Raw genomic sequence first — 24,048 nt, forward strand, 5'->3', positions numbered from 1 at the left:
TAACCTTCTGCAAATCTGCACTCAAAACACATACACACAAAATGTTTAATTATTGTTTGCATTTAAATTGACCACATTCCATCCCCATCACCTGTTTCTCCCCTTATGTAAGTCCCAGCAGAATGAGCATAGCTACTCTTGTTTGTTTGTGTGGCTCAGCAGCCATTATGGTCTAGATTTAGGCTGCAGCTCTGTTGCCTGTATACCAGCACAGACCATTCATCTGTTGGTGTGAGTGACACAATTTATCGCTCCTTGGAGAAAGAGACTGATTTATGTACATACATATGTTCACTTACTATCAGTGTTACTATCTTACTATCAGTGCTCCAGTTTGTTGTGTGAAGGAGTTTACAAGTGAACCTGAAGTAAGAGAAATATGGAAGCTACAACTTCATTCCCTTATAAACAATTCCAGTGGCCTGTTTGTTATGCTGAGTTTTTGGCTTTATTTGTTTTTGTGTCACACACCAGGAACAAGTATGCCGCCAGTGAAGTCAGACAAGAGTCAAAAGCATCTAATAGCATACTCATTTCGGGCCAGTGACTAAAAGCAGGCCGTTTCTAGGGGCTGTGCGGCCGTGCGGCAGCCCTGAGCGCAGATGGAGAGAGGGCACTTGACCACTCCCTCCCTCTCCCTGGGCGACTGCAGAGTAATTAGCACAGGGAAGCACTGTATACAGCTACTACAGGGGCAGACTGGCCGGGAGGGGGGGGGGGGGGGGTAAATCTCCCTCCAGGCCGCCTTTCATTCAGTGATTTAGGGCAGGTCTGGTGTATTCAGGTTTGTTGTAAGGCAATGTGAAACACTAGGCTAGCTGATAAAAGTGCAATTAGAGGGCAGGCAAGCTGGCAAATACACACAGCATGATGCAGAGCTTGCCTGGAGAGTCTGTGGGCAAAAATCTGTTTGGTCTCTCCCCATTGTTATAATGACTGCATGTGTGGATAAGGTGTTAAATAAGTTGAAAAGTTTTTGACAGTCCCTAGACTCCAGGAGGGCTGCTTACTGACTTGTTTGAGAGACTGGCAGGGACAGGAGTCAAATTACAGGCAAGTAGCCTCTGTGTGATGTGGGACTGCAATTCTGATAAGCTCTCTGCTCCTTCTCAGTCTCTCTCCACTCCTCCTCTATCTGGGCTAGTGCACGCCAAAATCACAATAGCAATCGCTAGCAATTTGTGAGTGTGATTTTGTGAAGCGATTTTCAGAGCGTTTTTTAATGAAAATGCTTCATGCAGTGTGTTTGCGATTTTGAAAAAATCACAACGCTGCTGGGAGAACACTGTCATAGGGTAACAATAGCAATTCACTTTTCAAATCACTGTCGATTTGAAAAACGCTCAGACACACTGTTGGTGGGCACCAGCTCTCCCTCATTCACCTTTGTTTCCACCCTTTCCCTAGTGCTGGGTGTCTGTGTCTTCTTGTCATACAGGAAAGTAAGTAAAAGTGCAATCCTGGTGAGGGTTGCTTTCTGACTTGTGTGAGAGACTGGCAGGGACAGGAGTCAAATTACAGGCAAGTAGCCTGTCTGATGTGGGACTGCAATACAGATAAGCTCTCTGCTCCTTCTCAGGCTATTCTCATTCTCTCTCCACTCCTCCTCCCTCTGGGCTAGTGCACGCCAAAATCACAATGGCAATCGCTAGCAATTTGTAAGTGTGATTTTGTGAAGCGATTTTCAGAGTGATTTTTGAATGAATCGCTCCCAAAAATTGCTTCATGCAGTGTGTTTGCGATTTTGAAAAAAATCACAATGCTGCTGTGAGAACACCCTCAGGGCCCTTTTCCACTAGAGCGATTGCGTTTGCTGAATCGCAAACCGCTAGCGATTTTAAAATCGCTAGGGTTTGCTAAATAACATAGGAATCGCGGCAGGTTATTTCCACTGCCGCGATTCGATTTTAACGAAAACACGATCGCGCGGCGGAGCGATTATTGACGCGATTTTGCTATGCCCTGCAGTGCATAGCAAAACCACAAACGCAATCGCCGGGGAAAAAAAGTATTTTGCTGAATCGCAATCGCTAGCGTTTAGCGCTAACGCTAGCAATTGCTAGTGGAAAAGGGCCCTCATAGGGTAACATTAGCCAATCGCTTTTCAAATCCGTGTCGATTTGAAAAACGCTCAGACGCACTCTTGGTGGGCACCAGCTCTCCCTCATTCACCTTTGTTTCCCCCTTTCCCCCAGTGCTGGGTGTCTAGTGTTCTTGTCATACAGGAAAGCTAAGTAAGGCTGCTTTCACAGTGGGACGTTAGACTTCCACATTACAGCAGCCCACAACGCAGAACAACTCACACCAATGAAAAATCAATGGGCTGTTCACAGTGCACACGTTGCATTGGAGTATAACGCGGCACGTTAAATGAAGGTGCAGCATGCTGTGCGATATACTCGTAGTTAGCTGCGTTAGACTGTTTGCACATGCTCAGTAATGTTTTTTGTTTTGTTTTTTTATTTGACGCATGCGCCGTTTTCGTTCTATCAGTATGGAACAAAAAAGGCGCACCAAGAGACTCATAACGTGGCTCTTTATAATGTCCAACTTCAACACCACCATGCGTTGCGTTAGGGGCACGTTGTGCCACCTTAACATAGCCCCAAACGCAACGTCCTAATGTGAAAGCAGCCTAAAAGTGCAATCCTGGTGAGGGTGAGGGAGTGAGAACCGTTATGGAAGGAGGGATACCGAAACTTTGAAAATTAGCATTAAAGAGACAGGGATCATGGTGCCAGCAGGAATATCAGTAAGGATGTGTCTGGTAAAGGGGGAGGGGATATCCAAGGTGGAAGAGGGGCATATTTGAGGGTTAGTAGAGATGGTAGCGAAGGGGAGGACACAAGTGGGGGGAGGGGGGGGGGGAGGAATGAGCTTTGGGGAATTAAGGTGGCCATATTGACTTGACAGCGATCAACCAACCGTTTTGATATTACTGAATCGGATAAAAAAATTTGGATGGAAATTGGTTGAATGTATCAATCTGAGATGTTGGGAAATCTCGGGCCAATGTGGTTGTCAGGTGCGATAATCACGGCATGCGATAACCACACAAATGATAGACACGACGTAAACCCTGGCCGTTGTCCCTCAAAATGTATTATGTACCCCCACCCTTTCATGCCTGTACTTTACCTGTCACGCTGTCCCTAGAGCAGGGGTCTGCAACCCGCTGCTCCAGAGCCGCATGCGGCTCTTTTTCACCTTTGCCGCGGCTCCTAGGCCGTGGCTCAGCCGCGGCTCCGGTAGTGTATGTCAGTGGCTGCGGCACGCGTGTGAAGTGTGCTGCCGCTGGCCGGCAGCCTTTCAGAGAGGCCGCCGGACCGATGCAGTGCAGGGCTTCGGGCGGCCATTTTCCCGTAGCCCTGCAGTGTAATGCAGGCAGGACGTTACTTTGGGAAGGAAGAGGATCGTGGGAGTTGCGTGCCACAAGGAGGTCGGGACCGGAGGTCGGGACAGGGGGAGATCGTGACAGGAGGTCTTCTGACTAGGTGAGTAAATGGGTTTTTCTTTTCATATCTGCTGAAGGATTGTGCATATTGGGGTCAGATCTGCTGAAGGATTGTGCATATTGGGGTCAGATCTGCTGAAGGATTGTGCATATTGGGGTCAGATCTGCTGAAGGATTGTGCAAATTGGGGTCATATCTGCTAACGATTTGTGCATATTGGGGTCATATCTGCTAACGATTTGTGCATATTGGGGTCATATCTGCTAACGATTTGTGCATATTGGGGTCATATCTGCTAACGATTTGTGCATATTGGGGTCATATCTGCTAACGATTTGTGCATATTGGGGTCATATCTGCTAACGATTTGTGCATATTGGGGTCATATCTGCTAACGATTTGTACATATTGGGGTCATATCTGCTAACGATTTGTGCATATTGGGGTCATATCTGATCCTGTATATTGCATTAAGGTAAGAAACAATATATGCAGTGTTAGATTTGTTTTATAATGGTTTTGCGGCTCCCAGTTTTTTTCTCTTTTCGGAAACGGGTCCAAGTGGCTCTTTATGTCTTAAAGGTTGCAGACCCCTGCCCTAGAGTGTTCTTTCTGTATTTTCGCATTGGCGCTCCACGTGACTACTGGCATATACGACGTGGGGTGCATGTGTGATGTCATTTGAGCTGGGGCTGCCATGATAATGGGCCTCTAGTTTGCGTTTCCCCCCCAGGCCAAAAGGTCCCAGTTATCCCCTGTACTCATCTCCTTGGTTCCAATCGCTGCTCACTCGCCGCTGGTCTCCTCTCTGCATAGCCGCTGATACACACGCTGCTTCCTGTTTAGCAGGAAGCAGTGTGTGTATCAGCGTCTATGCAGAGAGGAGAAGACCGGCGGCCAGTGAGCGGCGATTGGAACCAGGGAGGTGAGTAGCTGTATACAGCGCTTCCCTGCGCTAATTACTCTGCAGTCCGAGGGGGGAGCATGGAGGGCGGCCCGGGGAGAGGAAGGGAGAGGTGGGGCTGCCCTCCCCGGCTGTGGCTCCCCCCTCCATTATGAGGGGGGCACCTACCTACCTACCTAACTTATACTGGGGGAAGCTACCTATCTAAACTATACTGGGGGCACCTACCTATATAACCTATACTGGGGAAACCTACCTACCTAGCCTATACTGCGGGCACCTACCTACCTAGCCTATACTGGGGAAAGCTACCTATCTAAACTATACAGGGGGCACCTACCTATATAAACTATACTGGGGGAACCTACCTATCTAACCTATACTGGGGTCACCTACCTATCTAACCTATGCTTTGGGCAACTATTCTGGCTACCTATATTAGAGGCACCCACCTAGCTAACCTGTTCTGGGGCACCTACCCATCTAATCAATACCAGGGGCAACTGCCTATCTAAACTATAATGGGGCAACTATACTGGATACCTATCCTGGAGGCACCTACCTGGCTAACCTATACTGGGGGCAATTATATTGGGGCACTTATGCCTGGTTACCTATACTGGGGGGACCTATAGCCCGCTACCTATACTGGAGCACCTATGCCTGGCTACCTATACTGGGGGGACCTATAGCCCACTACCTATTGTTACGATTCTTGTGGTATCATCTCTTGCCTGCTGGTGGTGGTATTGAGTTGGACTGCCCTGGACTTCCACTATCCACCAGCAGGTGGCTTATCATTGCATCTAAGGACTTGCAGTTCTTTGTATGGCCTGCAGAGGCCTCTAATGTGTCTCTGATCAACTACCACCAGCTGCTTCCTATTACATGGACTATATAAGTCTGCCTCTTCCTGCAAGTCATTGCCAGAACTTCCTATGTTACAGGTCTGAGTCTCTGGTCACCTCTGTTCCTGATTCCTGGTTTCCTGTACCTGCTCTATGATCTGATTACCTGCTGCTGAACCTCTGCTAGTCCTGACTCTGCTTCTGTCTATTCCTTTGTACCTTGCTTGTATCTGATTACCCGTTGCTGACTCTGTTATTCCGTTTTGACCTGTCTTTGCCTGCTCCCTTTGATACCGCGTTATTGTATATATATATATTTGCTTGTACATATATATCTCCTGCATGCCGTTTGTAGATAGATAGATAGTCAGGGTTTTGGTTATATGTGTGCACACTGTTTTGTTTGGTTTGCGGGAGATTCACTGTATATATTGTTTGCATATGGTTGTATGTTGTTTGCATGATTTGGTCCTTAATAAAACACCTTTTTGCACATTCCTGTCTCAGTATCAGTGTTTCTGCAAACTGTGGTCATTCATTGCAATACCTGTTTATTGTTCCGTAACACCTATACTGAGTGCAACTAGACCTAGCTAACCTATACTGCGGGCACCTATGCCTGGCTCCGGCACGGGGGGGGGGGAGGGGGGGGTGCAATTTTTACACTCTCTCCCTGGGTGCATTTTAGCCTAGAAACTGCCCTGACTAAAGGTGGCCATACACTGGTCGATGTGCCATTAGATCGACCAGCTGACAGATCCCTATCTGATCGAACCTGATCAGATAGGGATCGTATGGCTGCCTTTACTGCAAACAGATTGTGAATCGATTTCAGCCTGAAACCGATCACAATCTGTTCAGCTGCTCCTGCCGCCTGTCCCCCCCCGTATACATTACCTGAGGCTGGCTCCCGGGCGTCTTCTCCGCACTGCACCGCACCGCTGTTCTTGCTCCATCCCGGCGCTTCCTGTGTTACTCCGTGACCAGGAAGTTCAAATAGAGTGCCCTCTATTTCAACTTCCTGGTCACCGGAGTGACACAGGAAGTATAAGCGTACACTGGGACATGCGGAAATGCGGTGCAGCGAGGAGAAGAGGACCCCGGAGCCAGCTTCAGGTAATGTATACATGCTCGGATCGGGCCCGAATCGTACGCCGCAAGCGACGCGCTCCTACCGCCGGGCGATCGAGGGTAATTTCCCGCACGGCGTGATCGACGGACCGATCCGATTTCGGGAGGGAATCGGATCGGCGGGTGCGTTTAGCGCAAGCGATTGGCAGCAGATTCGATCCCAGGATCGGATCTGCTGTCGAAACGGCCGTGAATCGAGCCAGTGTATGGCCTGCTTAAAAGTATTGGAGGCAGAGCTCCAGCACATAAGTCAGACAACTGGCATTGTTTACTAGAGAATGAAGATAGCAGCCTTCTTATTCCTCTCACTTCAGGTTCCCTTTTAGGCAGTGGACACACTTGACTTTCAATTTTCTGTGCACGTTTTTCTGCACACTAGGGCCTCGATTCACAAAGCTGTGATAAATGCTATCATGGCCGTTATAAACTTAACACGCAGGTTAGCGTATATACAGGTTTGCGCACGTAATAGTAAAGGTTTACGCGCATTAACTTTCCCATCCATGCACTAACATATGGGTTAGCGCGTGAACAGGGAAAGTTAAAGCACGCAAACCTTTACTGTTACGCGCACAAACCTGTATGGGCGCAAAACCGCATGCTAAGTTTGTCACGGCTTTGTGAATCGAGGCCTATGTGTGTTTGTATGCAAAAAAACAACAACAAAAAAACAAAAAAAAACTAACACATTTTTTTTACAGCAGCTAATGTAATTGATAGAGAAAACTCATGCAAAAACAGTCAAGTGTGTCCCCTGCCTAAGTAATAACTGTCAGTTTTATGCTGGTGTCTGTTTTCCATTGTATAGCTCATTTGGTAGATTTGCTGTCAATTCTTGTATCTGTTCATGTGCTTTAATGGAAGCCCTGTGAATCACATGGACAATAATTGAGGGATGACTATGAAAAAGTAACTTCATTCTAAATTTTTACTCAACATAATTGTTTTTGTACTGCTTTCTTTGCTTGGTAGATACATTTCTGTCAGGAAAAGCAGGGCCGGCACTGCCATAGAAGCAAAGGGGGCAATTGCCCCAGGGCCCCAACCTACACAGAGGCCCCTGCGCTACCAGACCCAGTCAACTGTTTTTACCCCGCTGTTCCCCGAGGACCCAGCTTCCTGCTTATTAAGGGAATATCACTAACCCTGGGCCAGAGAAACCCCCCCCACCCATGTCCCGCTGATAGATGCTGCACTGTGCAGTGTTCCCTTTCTGTCCTTCCCTTCCATGTAAGATTCAAGCAGCAGCAGTCACTTCCCCTTAGTCCCGTTGACAGTGCGGAGGTCTACAGTACAGTGACGGCATTATCCTGTATCTTTAAGGGCCCCCTCTTGATGACATCAAGTGACAACCCTTACAACACAGAAGAATGTCGTCAATGGGACAGATATTGGGTACCTGCAGCTGCTTGAATTCTACATGGGAGAGAGGAGGGAGAGCACTGCACAGCATGGCATGGGATTTTTGCATTGGAGAGAGGAAGGGATGAGCAGGGCAGGGGACGTGCAGTGAGCATACATTTTACTTAAGGAAAGAACAAAATGGGGATTGTGTCTTAGCAAGTGTGTCTGTCTCTGTGTTGGTGGAGTGTGTATGCATTCACAAGTGTGTGTGTGTGTCTGTCTGTGTGTTTGTGTGTGTGTCTCTGCGTAAATGTGTGTTTGTGTGTGTGTCATTGTTCAAATGTTTTTATCCGGGGGGGGTGGGGGGGGGGGGAGACTGCTTAAGCTTGCCCCAGGGCCCCAAAGCTCCTTAAACCAGCACTGAGGAAAAGCCTTCCAAAGATGAGATCATGAAGTAAAACTTGAAAAGTACATCTATTCCTTTTCTACACCACCAAGAAAAGCAATTTTTACTTTGGGCTAGGCTTTCATATTAAAATCAACCAAATTTGCTGAACACGGATTGCATTTTGTTTCCTTTTTTCTTCCCAAATAAAAAATAGCTAATACTCGATGGAGACGTGTTCCTCCAGAATATGCATCCACTTCTGAAGATGAGTTTGGATCTACTCGTAACTCTCCCAAACCGTCTCGACTTCGTACTTCTTCAACCAATAAAATTCAAAAGACAGAAGCAAGTGGGAACATCCCAGTGAAGACTGCCCTAGGAGCTGTAAACATTAGTACATTCAAACATAAAGCAAAAGAACAGGAAGATTATATCCGTGACTGGACTGCACATCGTGAAGAAATAGCAAGGTAAGGGCTGGTTAATCTACTATGGCACTTGCATGTAAATATTGACAGTAGGTTCTAAATAGGTGTGTGTATATATATATATATATATATATATATATATATATATATATACATACAGTGGGGTGCAAAAGTTTGGGCAACCTTGTTAATCGTCATGATTTTCCTGTATAAATCATTGTTACGACAATAAATGTCAGTTAAATATATCATGTAGGTCGGAGACACACACAGTGATATTTGAGAAGTGAAATTAAGTTTATTGGATTTACAGAAAGTGCACAATAATTGTTTAAATATAATTAGGCAGTTGCATAAATTTGGGCACTGTTGTCATTTTATTGATTCAAAAACCTCTAGAACTAATTATTGGAACTCAAATTGGCTTGGTAAGCTCAGTGACCCCTGACCTACATACACAGGTGAATCCAATTATGAAAAAGAGTATTTAAAGGGAACCAGAGATGAACGATTCACACAAAATAAACATATCATTTGATAGCTTGTAAAGAATAAATGCTCTACCCGATAATTTTGCCACTCTGGTGTGCCTTTTTGAGTGCTTTTTGTGCATTATTGCTCCAGGAAATATCCAATATGGCCGCCGGCTCATATTCCTTCTGCTTCCAGGTTATAAGGTGTTCTGGATGTGCTGTCTAGGCTATATGAGACTATAGACAAGCAGGGCTGCTGTAGGCTTTCATCTGTGTTTTTCAACTTCATATTCTGGCATGCTGTGTGGCTGCCTGTAGGAAGTGTCTCTCATAGTAATGAAACTGCATACAGTAGATAATAATGATGACTGGCTGCACAGACAGAGCACACAGATCACACAGCCACACTTGTCTGTTAGACAGAGATTTTTCCTGCAGCAGCAGCCCCATCCCATGTCATAACAGCTCTCAGTATGTAAAGCATGAAATTTGAGCCAGGAGGGGGAAGGCTTGGGCTTGAAAACACTCCACAGAAGAGTGACTCAGCTATAATGATTCCAGGTCAAACCTCGACTGAATAGTTGGTGGATTCTTATCACAGTTGATAACAGATAGATTAGACTGAGAACAATAAAACTAAAAGCAGGGTAGGTGTTTACTGTCATGTTCCCACTGATAAATGTAATAAAATACATGAGGGTGCTTCATCTCTGGTTCTCTTTAAGAGGGTCAATTATAAGTTTCCCCTCTCTTTTAATTATTTCTGAAGAGTAGCGACATGGGGGGTCTCAAAACAACTCTCAAATGACCTGAAGACAAAGATTGTGCACCATCATGGTTTATAGGAAGGTTATAGAAAGCTGTCTCAGAGATTTCAGCTGTCTGTTTCCACAGTTAGGAACATATTGAAGAAATGGAAGACCACTAGCTCAGTTCAAGTTAAGGCTCGAAGTGGCAGACCAAGAAAAATCTCGGATAAACAGAAGCAACGAATGGTGAGAACAGTCAGAGTAAACCCACAGACCAGCACCAAAGACCTACAACATCCTCCTGCTGCAGATGGAGTCACTGTGCATTTGGCACACTTTACACAAGGAGATGCTGTATGCAAGAGTGATGCAGAGGAAGCCTTTTCTTCGCCCACAGCACAAACAGAGCCACTTGAGGAATGCTAACGCACATTTGGACAAGCCAGCTTCATTTTGGAATAAGGTGCTGTGGACTGATGAAACTAAAATTGAGTTATTTGGGCATAACAAGGGGCGTTATGCATGGAGGAAAAACAATAAGCATTCCAAGAAAAATACCTCCTTCCTACAGTAAAATATGGTGGTCGTTCCATTATGCTGTGGGGCTGTGTGGCCAGTGTAGGGACTGGGAATCTTGTCAAGGTTAAGGGATGCATGGAATCCACCCAGTATCAGCAGATTCTGGAGGCCAATGTCCAGGAATCGGTGACAAAGTTGAAGCTGCACCGGGGTTGGATCTTTTAACAAGACAAAGACTCTAAACACTGCTCAAAATCCACTAAGGCATTCATGCAGAGGAACAAGTACAACGTTCTGGAATGGCCATCTCAGTCCCCAGACCTAAATATAATTGAAAATCTGTGGTGTGAGTTAAAGAGAGCTGTCCATGCTCGGAAGCCATCAAGCCTGAACTAGAGATGTTTTGTAAAGAGGAATGGTCCAAAATACCTTCAACCAGAATCCAGACTCTCATTGGAACCTACAGGAAGCGTTGAGACTGTAATTTCTGCAAAAGGAGGATCTACTAAATAATGATTTCATTTCTTTTTTGTGGTGCCGAACTTTATGCACCTGCCTAATTTTGTTTAAACAATTATTGCACACTTTCTGTAAATCCAATACATTTCATTTCACTCCTCAAATATCACTGTGTGAGTCTCCTATATGATATATTTACCTGACATGTTTTGTCATAACAACCAACGATTTATACAGGAAAATCATGACGATTAACAAGGCTGCCTAAACTTTCGCACCCCACTGTATATATTCACAGTATTACCATGATCTAAAAGGGTAAGAAAAGTAGTATACATTTAAAGTGCTGTGTATAAGTGCTCAGAAAAGACTGTCCTTGAGGGAAGACCAATTGGGTATAAATATATATGCCTCGGCTGGGATTCCTGTCGGGTGGCATTGAATTTTGAACAATGAAAACCAGGGGTGTGTAACTCATGTCAGATTTCAATTAAATAACAAATATCCTGCAATCACCTGAAAGACATTCAAGACAAGAGAGAGGGTATGCAACTCCTAGATTGAATGGCTATTAAAACAATAACGTAATAGTGTTCTTATAAGTAAGTTTGCATAAAATAACATCAAATGAGGCCCTGATCAAGTATAATTGTATAATTTATTTATGTACAGCAGGGACGGATCTAGGGGTGGGCAAGCGGGTATCTTGCCCCAGGCGCAGTTTGTTGAATTTATAAAAAGGCGGCAAAATGAATGGCAGTTTAGGCGCCAAAACCTGAACTTTAGGCGCCAAAACCTGACCTTGCCCCAGGCGCAACTTGGTCTTGATCCGTCCCTGACTACAGTGCATCTGGAAAGTATTCATAGCGTATCCCTTTTTTCCACATTTTGTTATGTTACAACCTTATTCCATTTTCCTCAGAATTCTACACACAACACAATGACAATGTGAGAAAAAAAAGTTTTTTTTGAGGTTTTGCCAAACTTATTATAAATAAAAGAAAATGAGAAATCACATGTACATAAGTAATTACAGTCTTTGCTCCATACTTTGTTGATGCACCTTTGGCAGCAATTACAGCTGCAAGTTTTTTTGAATACGATGCCACAAACTTGGCACATCTATCCTTGGCCAGTTCCTGCTGCTGAAAAACATACCCACAGCATGCTGCTGCCACCACCATGCTTCACTGTAGGGATAGTATTGGCCTGGTGATGAGTGGTGCCTGGTTTCCTACAAAATGTGATGCCTGGCATTCACACCAAAGAGTTCAATCTGTATCTCATCAGCAAATCTTGGTTCCCATGGTCTGAGAGTCCTTCAGGTGCCTTTTGGCAAACCTCAGGCAGGCTGCTATGTGCCTTTTACAAAGGAGTGACTTACGTCTGGCCACTCTACTACACAGACCTGATTGGTAGATTGCTGCAGAGATGGTTTTCCTTCTGGAAGGTTCTCCTCTCTCCACAGAGGACCTCTGGAGCTCTGACAGAATCACCATCAATTATACATATATATATCTGCGCTAAGGATTTTTGACACTCCAAAAAGCTGCCAGAAGTAAAAGTCCTCAGATAGACTTCCTTGACAAAAACTTCTCAAAATATTTCAGCGCTGATTGGCATCAATTTTTCAAATCCACCACCACACCCTTCAAAGTGCAGATTTACCAAGCGGATGAAAGACTCAAGTTATAAGGTCTAAGCGTTTGTAGTAATCAACCAACGATCATTACTTCTCCACCAATCATAAAGAGGTCCTCTCTTCATAATCCGTTACAGTTATCCTCAGTATAAAACCATAAAATAGATCTAAGTGTACTCCGTTTTGTTTAAAAACATCAACTTTTAATTGCTCAGCAAAATAACATAAAAGTACTCACATCCGAGCCCTTTTCAAAGGGATCCACAATGTAAAAGCACGTTTCAATAATGTAAGGTGCCATTTCCACACCAACCACTCGTAGGCCCAGATCCGACCGGTTTCGCTATGGTGTCATCAGGGGCTAGCTTACCGAGTGATGTCTGTTGGTTGATTAAATAGGGACTTCCTGTCGCGGTGGCGCCTCCATATTACTTCTTACGTCATTTCCGCTGCTACGTCATTCTATATCCGCCGCTTGAAACGCATACACGGCGTCCATTCATTTTCATCTAAGCGTAACGTCACTTCCGTTTCTACATCAACAACAACAACAACTTCCCTTCCTTGAAACGCACAAGGAGGGATATTAACTATTACTATTACGGAATCGGCATACTGTACGCTTCCCTCCATATAAAAACGATTGGTTAGTTCAGGACGGCACCCCACTTACAGTAAACATTAAGACAACAAAAAACAAAAGAAAATAAATAACAATCCAATAATAATAAAATATAAGATTAACCACTTGAGGACTGTAGGCTTTACCCCCCTTAACCTCCTTGCCGGTCTAAAAAATCCGGCAAGGAGGCAGCGCCGCACATTTTTTTAATTTTTTTTTTTTAAATCATGTAGCGATCCAAGGGCTCGCTACATGATAGCCGCTAAGCGGCGGCATCCCCCCACCCACTCCGATCGCCTTCGGCGATCAGAGTATGCAGGGAATCCCGTTGAGAACGGGATTTCCTGCAGGGCTTCCCCGGTCGCCATGGCGACGGGGCGGGATGACGTCACCGACGTCATGGACGTCGGGACGTCATAGGGAATCCCGATCCGCCCCTCAACGCTGCCTGGCACTGATTGGCCAGGCAGCGCAGGGCTCTGGGGCGGGGGGGAGCGACTCGGCACGGCGGATTGCGGCGGATCGGCGGCGAGCGGCGGCGATCGGAAGTTACAAGCAGCTAGCAAAGTGCTAGCTGCTTGTAACAAAAAAAAAATTATGCAAATCGGCCCAGCGGGGCCTGAGATATCCTCCTGCGCAGGTTAACCCGAGCTGCGCTCGGGATAACCGGCAAGGAGGTTAAGGACCAGACCCATTTTTTCCATTCAGACCACTGCAGCTTTCACGGTTTATTGCTCGCTCATACAACCTACCACCTAAATGAATTTTGGCTCCTTTTCTTGTCACTAATAAAGCTTTCTTTTGGTGCTATTTGATTGCTGCTGCGATTTTTCCTTTTTATTATATTCATCAAAAAAGACATGAATTTTGTCAAAAGAATGATTTTTTTTAACTTTCTGTGCTGACATTTTTCAAATAAAGTAAAATTTCTGTATACATGCAGCACGAAAAATGTGGACAAACATGTTTTTGATTAAAAAAAACCCATTCAGCCTATATTTATTGGTTTGGGTAAAAGTTATAGCGTTTACAAACTATGGTGCAAAAAGTGAATTTTCCCATTTTGAAGCATCTCTGACTTTTTTGACCACCTGACATGTTTCATGAGGGGCTAAAATTCCAGGATAGTATAAATACCCCCCAAATTACCCCATTTTGGAAAGAAGACATCCCAAAGTATTCACTGAGAGGCATAGTGAGTTCATAGAAGATATTATTTTTTGTCACAAGTTAGCGGAAAATGACACTTTGTGACAAAAAAAACGAAAAAAAAAACTTTCCACTTCTTCTAACTTGCGACAAAAAAAAAATGAAATCTGCCACGGACTCACCATGCCCCTATAGGGTCATTTGTGGGGTGTGTTTACTGTCCTCGCATTTTGGGGGTGCTAATTTGTAAGCACCCCTGTAAAGCCTAAAGGTGCTCATTGGACTTTGGGCCACTTAGCGCAGTTAGGCTGCAAAAAAGTGCCACACATGTGGTATTGCCGTACTCAGGAGAAGTAGTATAATGTGTTTTGGGGTGTATTTTTACACATACCCATGCTGGGTGGGAGAAATATCTCTGTAAATGACAATTGTTTGATTTTTTTTTTACGCACAATTGTCCATTTACAGAGATATTGAATGATAGGTAATTAGTGGGTGTTTAGGGTAGAGAACAGATGTAAACAATGCACTTGGGAGGTGATCTGACGTCGGATCTGCGGGCGATCTGATTGACAGGTGATCAGTAGGTTATTACAGGGAAGAACAGATGTGAATAATGCACTGGCGAATTGATAATGGGGGGTCTGAGGGCAATCTGAGTGTGTAGGCGGGTGATTGGGTGCCCGCAAGGGGCAGATCAGGGTCTGATCTGATGGGTAACAGTGACAGGTGGTGATAGGGGGTGATTGATGGGTAATTAGTGGGTGTTTAGGGTAGAGAACAGATGTAAACAATGCACTTGGGAGGTGATCTGACGTCAGATCTGTGGGCGATCTATTGGTGTGGGTGGGTGATTAGATTGCCCACAAGGGGCAGGTTAGGGGCTGATTGATGGGTGGCAGTGACAGGGGGTGATTGATGGGTGTTTGACAGGTGATCAGTGGGTTATTACAGGGGGGATAGAGGCATACAGTACACGGGGGGGGGGGGTCTGGGGAGAATCTGAGGGGTGGGTGGGGTGATCAGGAGGGAGCAGGGGACAGTTTAGGGAATTAAAAAAAATAGTGTCGACAGATAGTGACAGGGAGTGATTGATGGGTGATTAGGGGGGTGATTGGGTGCAAACAGGGGTCTGGGGGGTGGGGGGGGGGGGGTCTGAGGGGTGCTTTCGGCGATCAGGGGGCAGGGGGGGGGAATCAGTGTGCTTGGGTGCAGACTAGGGTGGCTGCAGCCTGCCCTAGTGGTCCCTCGGACACTGGGACCACCAGGGCAGGAGGCAGCCTGTATAATAGGCTTTGTATACATTACAAAGCCTATTATACGCATGGATCGGCGGAGATTTGTATTCCTCCGCCCGCCGGCGCTGCTAAGTGGCCGGCGAGCTGGAGGCTAAATCCCCGGCCATCGATCCCCGGCGGAGGATCGCGTCACGGATGACGCGATCGCTCCGCCCATGCCCGTACAAGGACCGCCGCCTCTGTGCATGCGGCGGTACTTGCGGGATCCACTTTCCGGCCGCCCCTGTGCAGTGGGCGGTCGGCAAGTGGTTAAAAAAACAAAAATTATTAATTCATAAAATAATCCATATATCCCCCAATCATTAAATAATCGGCCATCTAGTGGCCGTTCACCTAACTACACCTTCCATAATCTATAGAAACCCACTGACACTTCCTCCTTCCCAACCACCTTATTCATCAGTCAAAAAACAATTCAAGTCTAACTCGATATTTAACCCACTAGGTTCCATGCAGTTCAATATGAAGATCCACTTAGTCTCAGCCTTTGAAATATCCCTAACCCTATGTGAATCCCTCCAATTACCCAAATTTCTCTCTATCCCACAGAAGATAAGACCCTCTGGGTCCTGCTTATGATGGGTCCTAAAATGCTCAGAAACTGAATGTTCTTCGAATCCATTCTTAATATTATTAATGTGTTCCCCCACTCTCTCTTTGAGGGTCATCTTTGTTCTACCTACATAATATTTCCCACAGGGACAAATTAATAAATACACCACATATTTTGTTTCACGGGTAATGAACTGTTTCATCTCATATTCTTCATCCCCATCCCTCGGAGTAGAAGTACAAGTTCTGCAAGGTAAACATTTTCTACATTTATAAAAACCTATTTCCCCAAATGAACTTAACCCTTTATATTGGGGAATGTCTATAGCACTGGACGTTAAAATATCTTTTAGACTGGGGGCCTTTCTATATATAACCTCTGGATTCTCAGGCAGGAACGGACACAAAACTGGATCCTCTTTAAAGCGGAATATAACCCTGCATTTCAACTTTGCTCTAAAACATTATTTACAGTATATTATATGCAACCAGCATTTTTTTTTTTTACTAGACCAGCATTGGAAGGGTTACACAGGGCTTTAAAGTCCCTATAGATTTCTGCAGACGCATCCGAAGTTGAGTTAGATACTTTTTGTTTACAAATATGTATCTAAGTGTTTATTGTGACTCATCTCTCTCAGTTGGAGGACAGCCAAAGAGTGTGTAACATTTCTAAATATATACATATAACTAAATAGAATGTAACTATCTGAATGTCTGCACGGAACTTAAAACCTCTGTGTTTAACCCTTCCAATGCTGGTCTAGTAAAAAAAATGCTTTTTGCATATAATATGCTGTAAATAATGTTTTAGAGCAAAGTTGAAATGCAGGGTTATATTCCGCTTTAAGGAGAGAACAATGCTTTGAGATAATTTTCTTAACTTTTTTATGTTGTCGACTATATCCAGTTATAAAAGGGCATACCATCTTATTGTCTGCCCTTTCTTTATCTCTTAAAATACCTTCTCTATCAATCTGAGCTACTTCATTCTGTACTTCCATCAGCCTCATTGTATCATAACCCTTATCCTCAAATTTATTTTTTAATGATTCACTTTCCCTTTGATAGTCCTCCAACTCCCCACAATTCCTCCTCATCCTCAAAAATTGTCCTTTCGGAATAGCCCTCAACCAATTAGGATGGTGACAGGTATTAATCGGTATAAAACTATTCCTATCTGTGGGTTTTAAAAAGGTAGAAGTCTTAATTTGTTAATTGGAATTTTTTATATTTAAATCCAGAAAATGGATCTCAATCTTACTATATTCACAAGGAAATCTCCTCCCATAGGGCCATGTATAAATTAGCCATACTTGGAGCAAATTTGGTCCCCATGGCCACACCCACTTTCTGAATATAAAAGTCTCCACCGAACCAGAAATAATTATGCTCGAGAGCAAATCTGGTACATTTAACTATGAACCTTATCTGTCTAGGATTCAAACAGCCATCTTCCAGCATAAAATGTTCAATTGCCCTCAAACCTTCCTCATGGGGTATTACAGTGTATAACGAGGTGACATTAGCCGTCACTAGAAATGGAGATTCCTCAAAACGTAATTCCTTCAAAATATTAATGACATGTTTCGAGTCTTTCAAATATGAATGGGTTTTAATCACCAAGGGTTGTAAAGGGTTGTAGCCCCTGATGACGCCATAGCGAAACCGGTCGGGTATGGGCCTACGAGTGATTGGTGTGGAAACGGCACCTTACATTATTGAAATGCGCTTTTACATTGTGGGTCCCTTTGAAAAGGGCCCGGATGTGAGTACTTTTATGTTATTTTGCTGAGCAATTAAAAGTTGATGTTTTTAAACAAAACGGAGTACACTTAGATCTATTTTATGGTTTTATACTGAGGATAACTGTGACGAATTATGAAGAGAGGACCTCTTTATGATTGGTGGAGAAGTAATGAACGTTGGTTGATTACTACAAACGCTTAGACCTTATAACTTGGGTCTTTCATCTGCTTGGTAAGCCTGCACTTTGAAGGGTGTGGTGGTGGATTTGAAAAATTGATGCCAATCAGCGCTGAAGTAATTTGAGAAGTTTTTGTCAAGGAGGTCTATCTGAGGACTTTTACTTCTGGCAGCTTTTTGGAGTGTCAAAAATCCTTAGCGCAGATAGATACAGTGGAGGAAATAATTATTTGACCCCCTCACTGATTTTGTAAGTTTGTCCAATGACAAAGAAATGAAAAGTCTCAGAACAGTATCATTTCAATGGTAGGTTTATTTTAACAGTGGCAGATAGCACATCAAAAGAAAAATCGAAAAAATAACCTTAAATAAAAGATAGCAACTGATTTGCATTTCATTTAGTGAAATAAGTTTTTGAACCCCTACCAACCATTAAAAGTTCTGGCTCCCACAGAGTGGTTAGACACTTCTACTCAATTAGTCACCCTCATTAAGGACACCTGTCTTAACTAGTCACCTGTATAAAAGACACCTGTCCACAGAATCAATCAATCAAGCAGACTCCAAACTCTCCAACATGGGAAAGACCAAAGAGCTGTCCAAGGATGTCAGAGACAAAATTGTAGACCTGCACAAGGCTGGAATGGGCTACAAAACCATTAGCAAGAAGCTGGGAGAGAAGGTGACAACTGTTGGTGCGATTGTTCGAAAATGGAAGGAGCACAAAATGACCATCAATCGACCTCGCTCTGGGGCTCCACACAAGATCTCACCTCGTGGGGTGTCAATGGTTCTGAGAAAGGTGAAAAAGCATCCTAGAACTACACGGGGGGAGTTAGTGAATGACCTCAAATTAGCAGGGACCACAGTCACCAAGAAAACCATTGGAAACACATTACACCGCAATGGATTAAAATCCTGCAGGGCTCGCAAGGTCCCCCTGCTCAAGAAGGCACAAGTGCAGGCCCGTCTGAAGTTTGTCAATGAACACCTGAATGATTCTGTGAGTGACTGGGAGAAGGTGCTGTGGTCTGATGAGACCAAAATAGGGCTCTTTGGCATTAACTCAACTCGCTGTGTTTGGAGGAAGAAAAATGCTGCCTATGACCCCCAAAACACCGTCCCCACTGTCAAGCATGGGGGTGGAAACATTTTGCTTTGGGGGTGTTTTTCTGCTAAGGGCACAGGACAACTTAATCGCAATAACGGGAAAATGGACGGAGCCATGTATCGTGAAATCCTGAACGACAACCTCCTTCCCTCTGCCAGGAAACTGAAAATGGGTCGTGGATGGGTGTTCCAGCACGACAATGACCCAAAACATACAGCAAAGGCAACAAAGGAGTGGCTCAAGAAGAAGCACATTAAGGTCATGGAGTGGCCTAGTCAGTCTCCGGACCTTAATCCAATAGAAAACCTATGGAGGGAGCTCAAGCTCAGAGTTGCACAGAGACAGCCTCGAAACATTAGGGATTTAGAGATGATCTGCAAAGAGGAGTGGACCAACATTCCTCCTAAAATGTGTGAAAACTTGGTCATCAATTACAAGAAACGTTTGACCTCTGTGCTTGCAAACAAGGGTTTTTCCACTAAGTATTAAGTCTTTTATTGTTAGAGGGTTCAAAAACTTATTTCACTCAATGAAATGCAAATCAGTTGCTATCTTTTATTTAAGGTTATTTTTTCGATTTTCCTTTTGATGTGCTATCTGCCACTGTTAAAATAAACCTACCATTGAAATGATACTGTTCTGAGACTTTTCATTTCTTTGTCATTGGACAAACTTACAAAATCAGTGAGGGGTCAAATAATTATTTCCTCCACTGTATATGTATATTTGATGGACTTTTTCAGATGATATTTGCAGCAAAGAACTATATGCGTACTTATCATAAAGTTATTTCATATATTTATTATTTGATATCTGTCTGAAACATTGATATACAGTGATTGTAGGGTTTTTTTTTTTATTCCTGTAAAGAGCTGTGGGAAATTTGATCATTTTGGAAAAGATGCAAACTATTACTAATATATGTCAAGACAAGGTTTTGACATTGACGAGACTTTTGCTGATACTCATTTAATAGATAATGATGCTAATTTGGAAAGCCAGTTTAAAACATTGGGCCAGACATGTGAAAAGAAATTATCTGTGTGGTGGGACATAGCCACCCTTAATAGATATTATAGGGCAGGGTATGTCCCACGGAGATGCAGATGGGAATTCTGCCCCAATGAGAGTGAAAGGACAACGGTTTCTGATGAGGACTGGTATATTTTTTTTTAATAGATGTGGAAAGGAGTTATTAGGTCTATTGATGAAAGGAAAAAAAGGCAAATTAGAAAAGATCGATAAAGATATAGATGAGATCAATAATAAAATGGAACAGTTTAAGGGGATGAAGGAATATAAGCAGTTGTCAGGTGATCTACAGAGATATCTGAAAAAGACTGATGAGGACCTAAAAAAGAAAAAACAAAAGAAATTTCAAAGGGATTATACAGATTATAAGGAAGGACGTGTATTTAAATGGCAAAAACAGAATGAAGGAGAAAAAGAAATTGAAGGGGAAGGCGAAAGAGATCCCCAATAAACCAGAGGGGCCAGTGGGGAGGCCAGACGATAAAGATGGGGTAAAAGTTGAAACAAAACCAAGAAGGGAACAGGTAAGTAAATATACAAGGCCAGGAGAAGTACCAGGGTGGATTAATAACCCTAAATATGTTCAGAAAGAATTTAGGCGGCCACCTCCCTATTTACCCCATTACTCACCCCAATATAGAGCTTGGGAAAATGTCCCTCAACGATACCAACCTAAATACTTTGATCAGAGGTTTGAACAGACTAGGGGGAAATTTAATGCAAGACCCCATGAGACCAATAGAAAGAGCTTCCAAAAGGGGTGGAGACCCAGAATAAAGCATAACCCTAATGAGATCCCTATTCAGAACAGATTTGAAGTGTTAAATTATTATGTTGAATCTGAATCAGATTGTCCATTAACTCCTGTGGAGTCACGCCCTTTTATATATCCCAAGGTGGGAACCAGGGAGAAAAGAAGGAAACCCGGAGAAGGAGAGGAAACCGAGGAGGAAGAAGATTACAACAGCGCCTCAAAAAATGGAAAGAATAGGGGGGGAAGGTATTTATAATTTGAGTAAGGTACAACTCAGTTCGGATCAGATATCTCTGTTGGATCAAGGATTAAAATTCGCCCCACAAAAGAATATGGATAGGTTTAGTACTTATATTAATATCCAGAAATTTACTAGAAAATTGAGTTTGAAGAAACACTTTCTATCCCAGACGGGTCCATCGAATAATACAGTGGATGTCAGTCTAGAAAGGGAAGAATTTCGTCACAGTGGTTTGAGAAATAAATCTATTTTTAAACCACCGTCCACGAACAATCATCAAATAGAAGCCTTTAGAAAAATGGTTGTTAAGGATTTACGGGAATTGAATATTCCCAGAGTACATCAGGATATAAAGATTAAAGAGACTCTGTAACGTCAAAAAGATCACCTGGGGGGTACTCACCTCGGGTGGGGGAAGCCTCCGGATCCTAATGAGGCTTCCCACGCCGTCCTCTGTCCCACGGGGGTCTCGCTGCAGTCCTCCGAACAGCCGGCGACAGAGCCGACTGTCAGTTCAATATTTACCTTTGCAGGCTCCAGCGGGGGCGCTGTGGCTGCTCTCGGCTCCGAACTACATGGAAATACCCGATCTCAGTCGGGTCTGCTCTACTGCGCAGGCGCCGGAAACTTGCGCCTGCGCAGTAGAGCAGACCCGACGGCGATCGGGTATTTCCGTGTAGTTCGGAGCCGACAGCCGTCAGAGCGCCTGCGCAGGAGCCAGGAAGGTAAATATTGACGTCATTATTCTCGGAGTGCTGCAGCGAGACGGAGGACGGCTTGGGAAGCCTCATTAGGATCCGGAGGCTTCCCCCACCCGAGGTGAGTACCCCCCAGGGGGTCTTTTGATGTTACAGATCCTCTTTAAGAATGGAATTAGAGAATTCAGAGAGCATCACAATGTGGTAAGCAAGGCCGCAGATCCGGGGGGAGGTATTGTGGTCTTAGATAAGGATGGTTATGATACAGAAATTAACAGATTGTTAGGTGAGGTTAGCACTTATGAAAAATTAAGAGGAGATCCTGGTGTGAGGTTTAAAGCAGAACTTAAAGTACTCATTGAGCAGGGATTAGGAGAAGGTATTTTGAATGAAAAGTAAGCAAAGTATCTGTTACCCTCTGTTATCAGAACCCCAGTTATATATTATCTACCCAAAGTCCACAAAAATGTAGTTAAACCTCCGGGAAGGCCCATTGTTAGTGGGATAGGGTCGGTTACATATAGGATAGGGGAATATGTAGATACATTTTTGCAACCCTTGGTGATTAAAACCCATTCATATTTGAAAGACTATAAACATGTCATTAATATTTTGAAGGAATTAAGTTTTGAGGAACCTCCATTTCTAGTGATGGCTGATGTCACCTCGTTATACACTGTAATACCCCATGAGGAAGGTTTGAGGGCAATTGAACATTTTATGCTGGAAGATGGCTGTTTGAATCCTAGACAGATAAGGTTCATAGTTAAATGTACCAGATTTGCTCTCGAGCATAATTATTTCTGGTTCGGTGGAGACTTTTATATTCAGAAAGTAGACGTGGCCATCGGGCCAAATTTGCTCCAAGTATGGCTAATTTATATATGGCCCTATGGGAGGAGATTTCCATATATAGAGCCCCTTCGGAGGATTTAATAGTCTGGAAAATATTTATTGACGACATGTTGTTTATGTGTGTGTGTGTGTGTGGGGGGGGGGGGGTGATGAGAACTCCTTGGTGTTGTTTATAGAGAATTTAAACAATAAAGGGGGGGACCTGAAATTTTCTTGTGAATATAGTAAGTACCGATTAATAGCTGTCACCATCCTAATTGGTTGAGGGCTATTCCGAAAGGACAATTTTTGAGGATGAGGAGAAATTGTGGGGAGTTGGAGGACTATCAAAGGGAAAGTGAATCATTAAAAAAGAAATTTGAGGATAAGGGTTATGATACAATGAGGCTGATGGAAGTACAGAATGAAGTAGCTCAGATTGATAGAGAAGGTATTTTGAGAGATAAAGAAAGGGCAGACAATAAGATGGCATGCCCTTTTATAACTGGATATAGTCGACAACATAAAAAAGTTAAGAAAATTATCTCAAAGCATTGGTCTCTCCTTGAAGAGGATCCAGTTTTGTGTTCGTTCCTGCCTGAGAATCCAGAGGTTATATATAGAAAGGCCCTCAGTCTAAAAGATATTTTAACGTCTAGTGCTATAGACATTCCCCAATATAAAGGGTTAAGTTCATTTGGGGAAATAGGTTTTTATAAATATAGAAAATCTTTACCTTGCAGGACTTGTACTTCTACTCCGAGGGTTCAATTAAAATTTGGGGATGAAGAATATGAGATAAAACAGTTCATTACCTGTGAAACAAAATATGTGGTGTATTTATTAATTTGTCCCTGTGGGAAATATTATGTAGGTAGAACAAAGAGGACCCTCAAAGAGAGAGTGGGGGAACACATTGATAATATTAAGAATGGATTCAAAGAACATTCAGTTTCTGAGCATTTTAGGACCCATCATAAGCAGGACCCAGAGGGTCTTATCTTCTGTGGGATAGAGAGAAATTTGGGTAATTGGAGGGATTTCCATAGGGTTAAGGATATTTCAAAGGATGAGACTAAGTGGATCTTCATATTGAACTGCATGGAACCTAGTGGGTTAAATATCGAGTTAGACTTGAATTGTTTTTTGACTGATGAATAAGGTGGTTGGGAAGGAGGAAGTGTCAGTGGGTTTCTATAGATTATGGAAGATGTAGTTAGGTGAACGGCCACTAGATGGCCGATTATTTAATGATTGGGGGATATATGGATTATTTTATGAATTAATGATTTTTATGTGTTTTTAATCTTATATTTTATTATTATTGGATTGTTGTTATTGATTTTCTTCTATTTTTTGTTGTCTTAATGTTTACTGTAAGTGGGGTGCCGTCCTGAACTAACCAATCGTTTTTATATGGAGGGAAGCGCATAGTATGCCGCTTCCGTGCGGTCCAAGCGTAATAGTAATAGTTAATATCCCTCCTTGTGCG

General features: G+C 43.5%; 1 protein-coding gene across 4 annotated transcripts in view; it reads left to right on the forward strand.

Moving 5' to 3' along the window:
• CEP170 (centrosomal protein 170) overlaps positions 1–24,048 on the forward strand; it is a 771,544-nt gene that overhangs the window by 545,378 nt on the left and 202,118 nt on the right. For all 4 annotated transcript variants that reach the window (XM_068231897.1, XM_068231898.1, XM_068231899.1 and 1 more), the window contains one exon: positions 8,284–8,539. In XM_068231897.1, coding sequence (XP_068087998.1) covers positions 8,284–8,539 — 256 coding nt within the window. The remainder of the gene's footprint in view (positions 1–8,283; positions 8,540–24,048) is intronic.

Source organism: Hyperolius riggenbachi, chromosome 4 (genome assembly GCF_040937935.1).
Source record: "Hyperolius riggenbachi isolate aHypRig1 chromosome 4, aHypRig1.pri, whole genome shotgun sequence".
In the NCBI taxonomy this organism is placed as follows: domain Eukaryota; kingdom Metazoa; phylum Chordata; class Amphibia; order Anura; family Hyperoliidae; genus Hyperolius; species Hyperolius riggenbachi.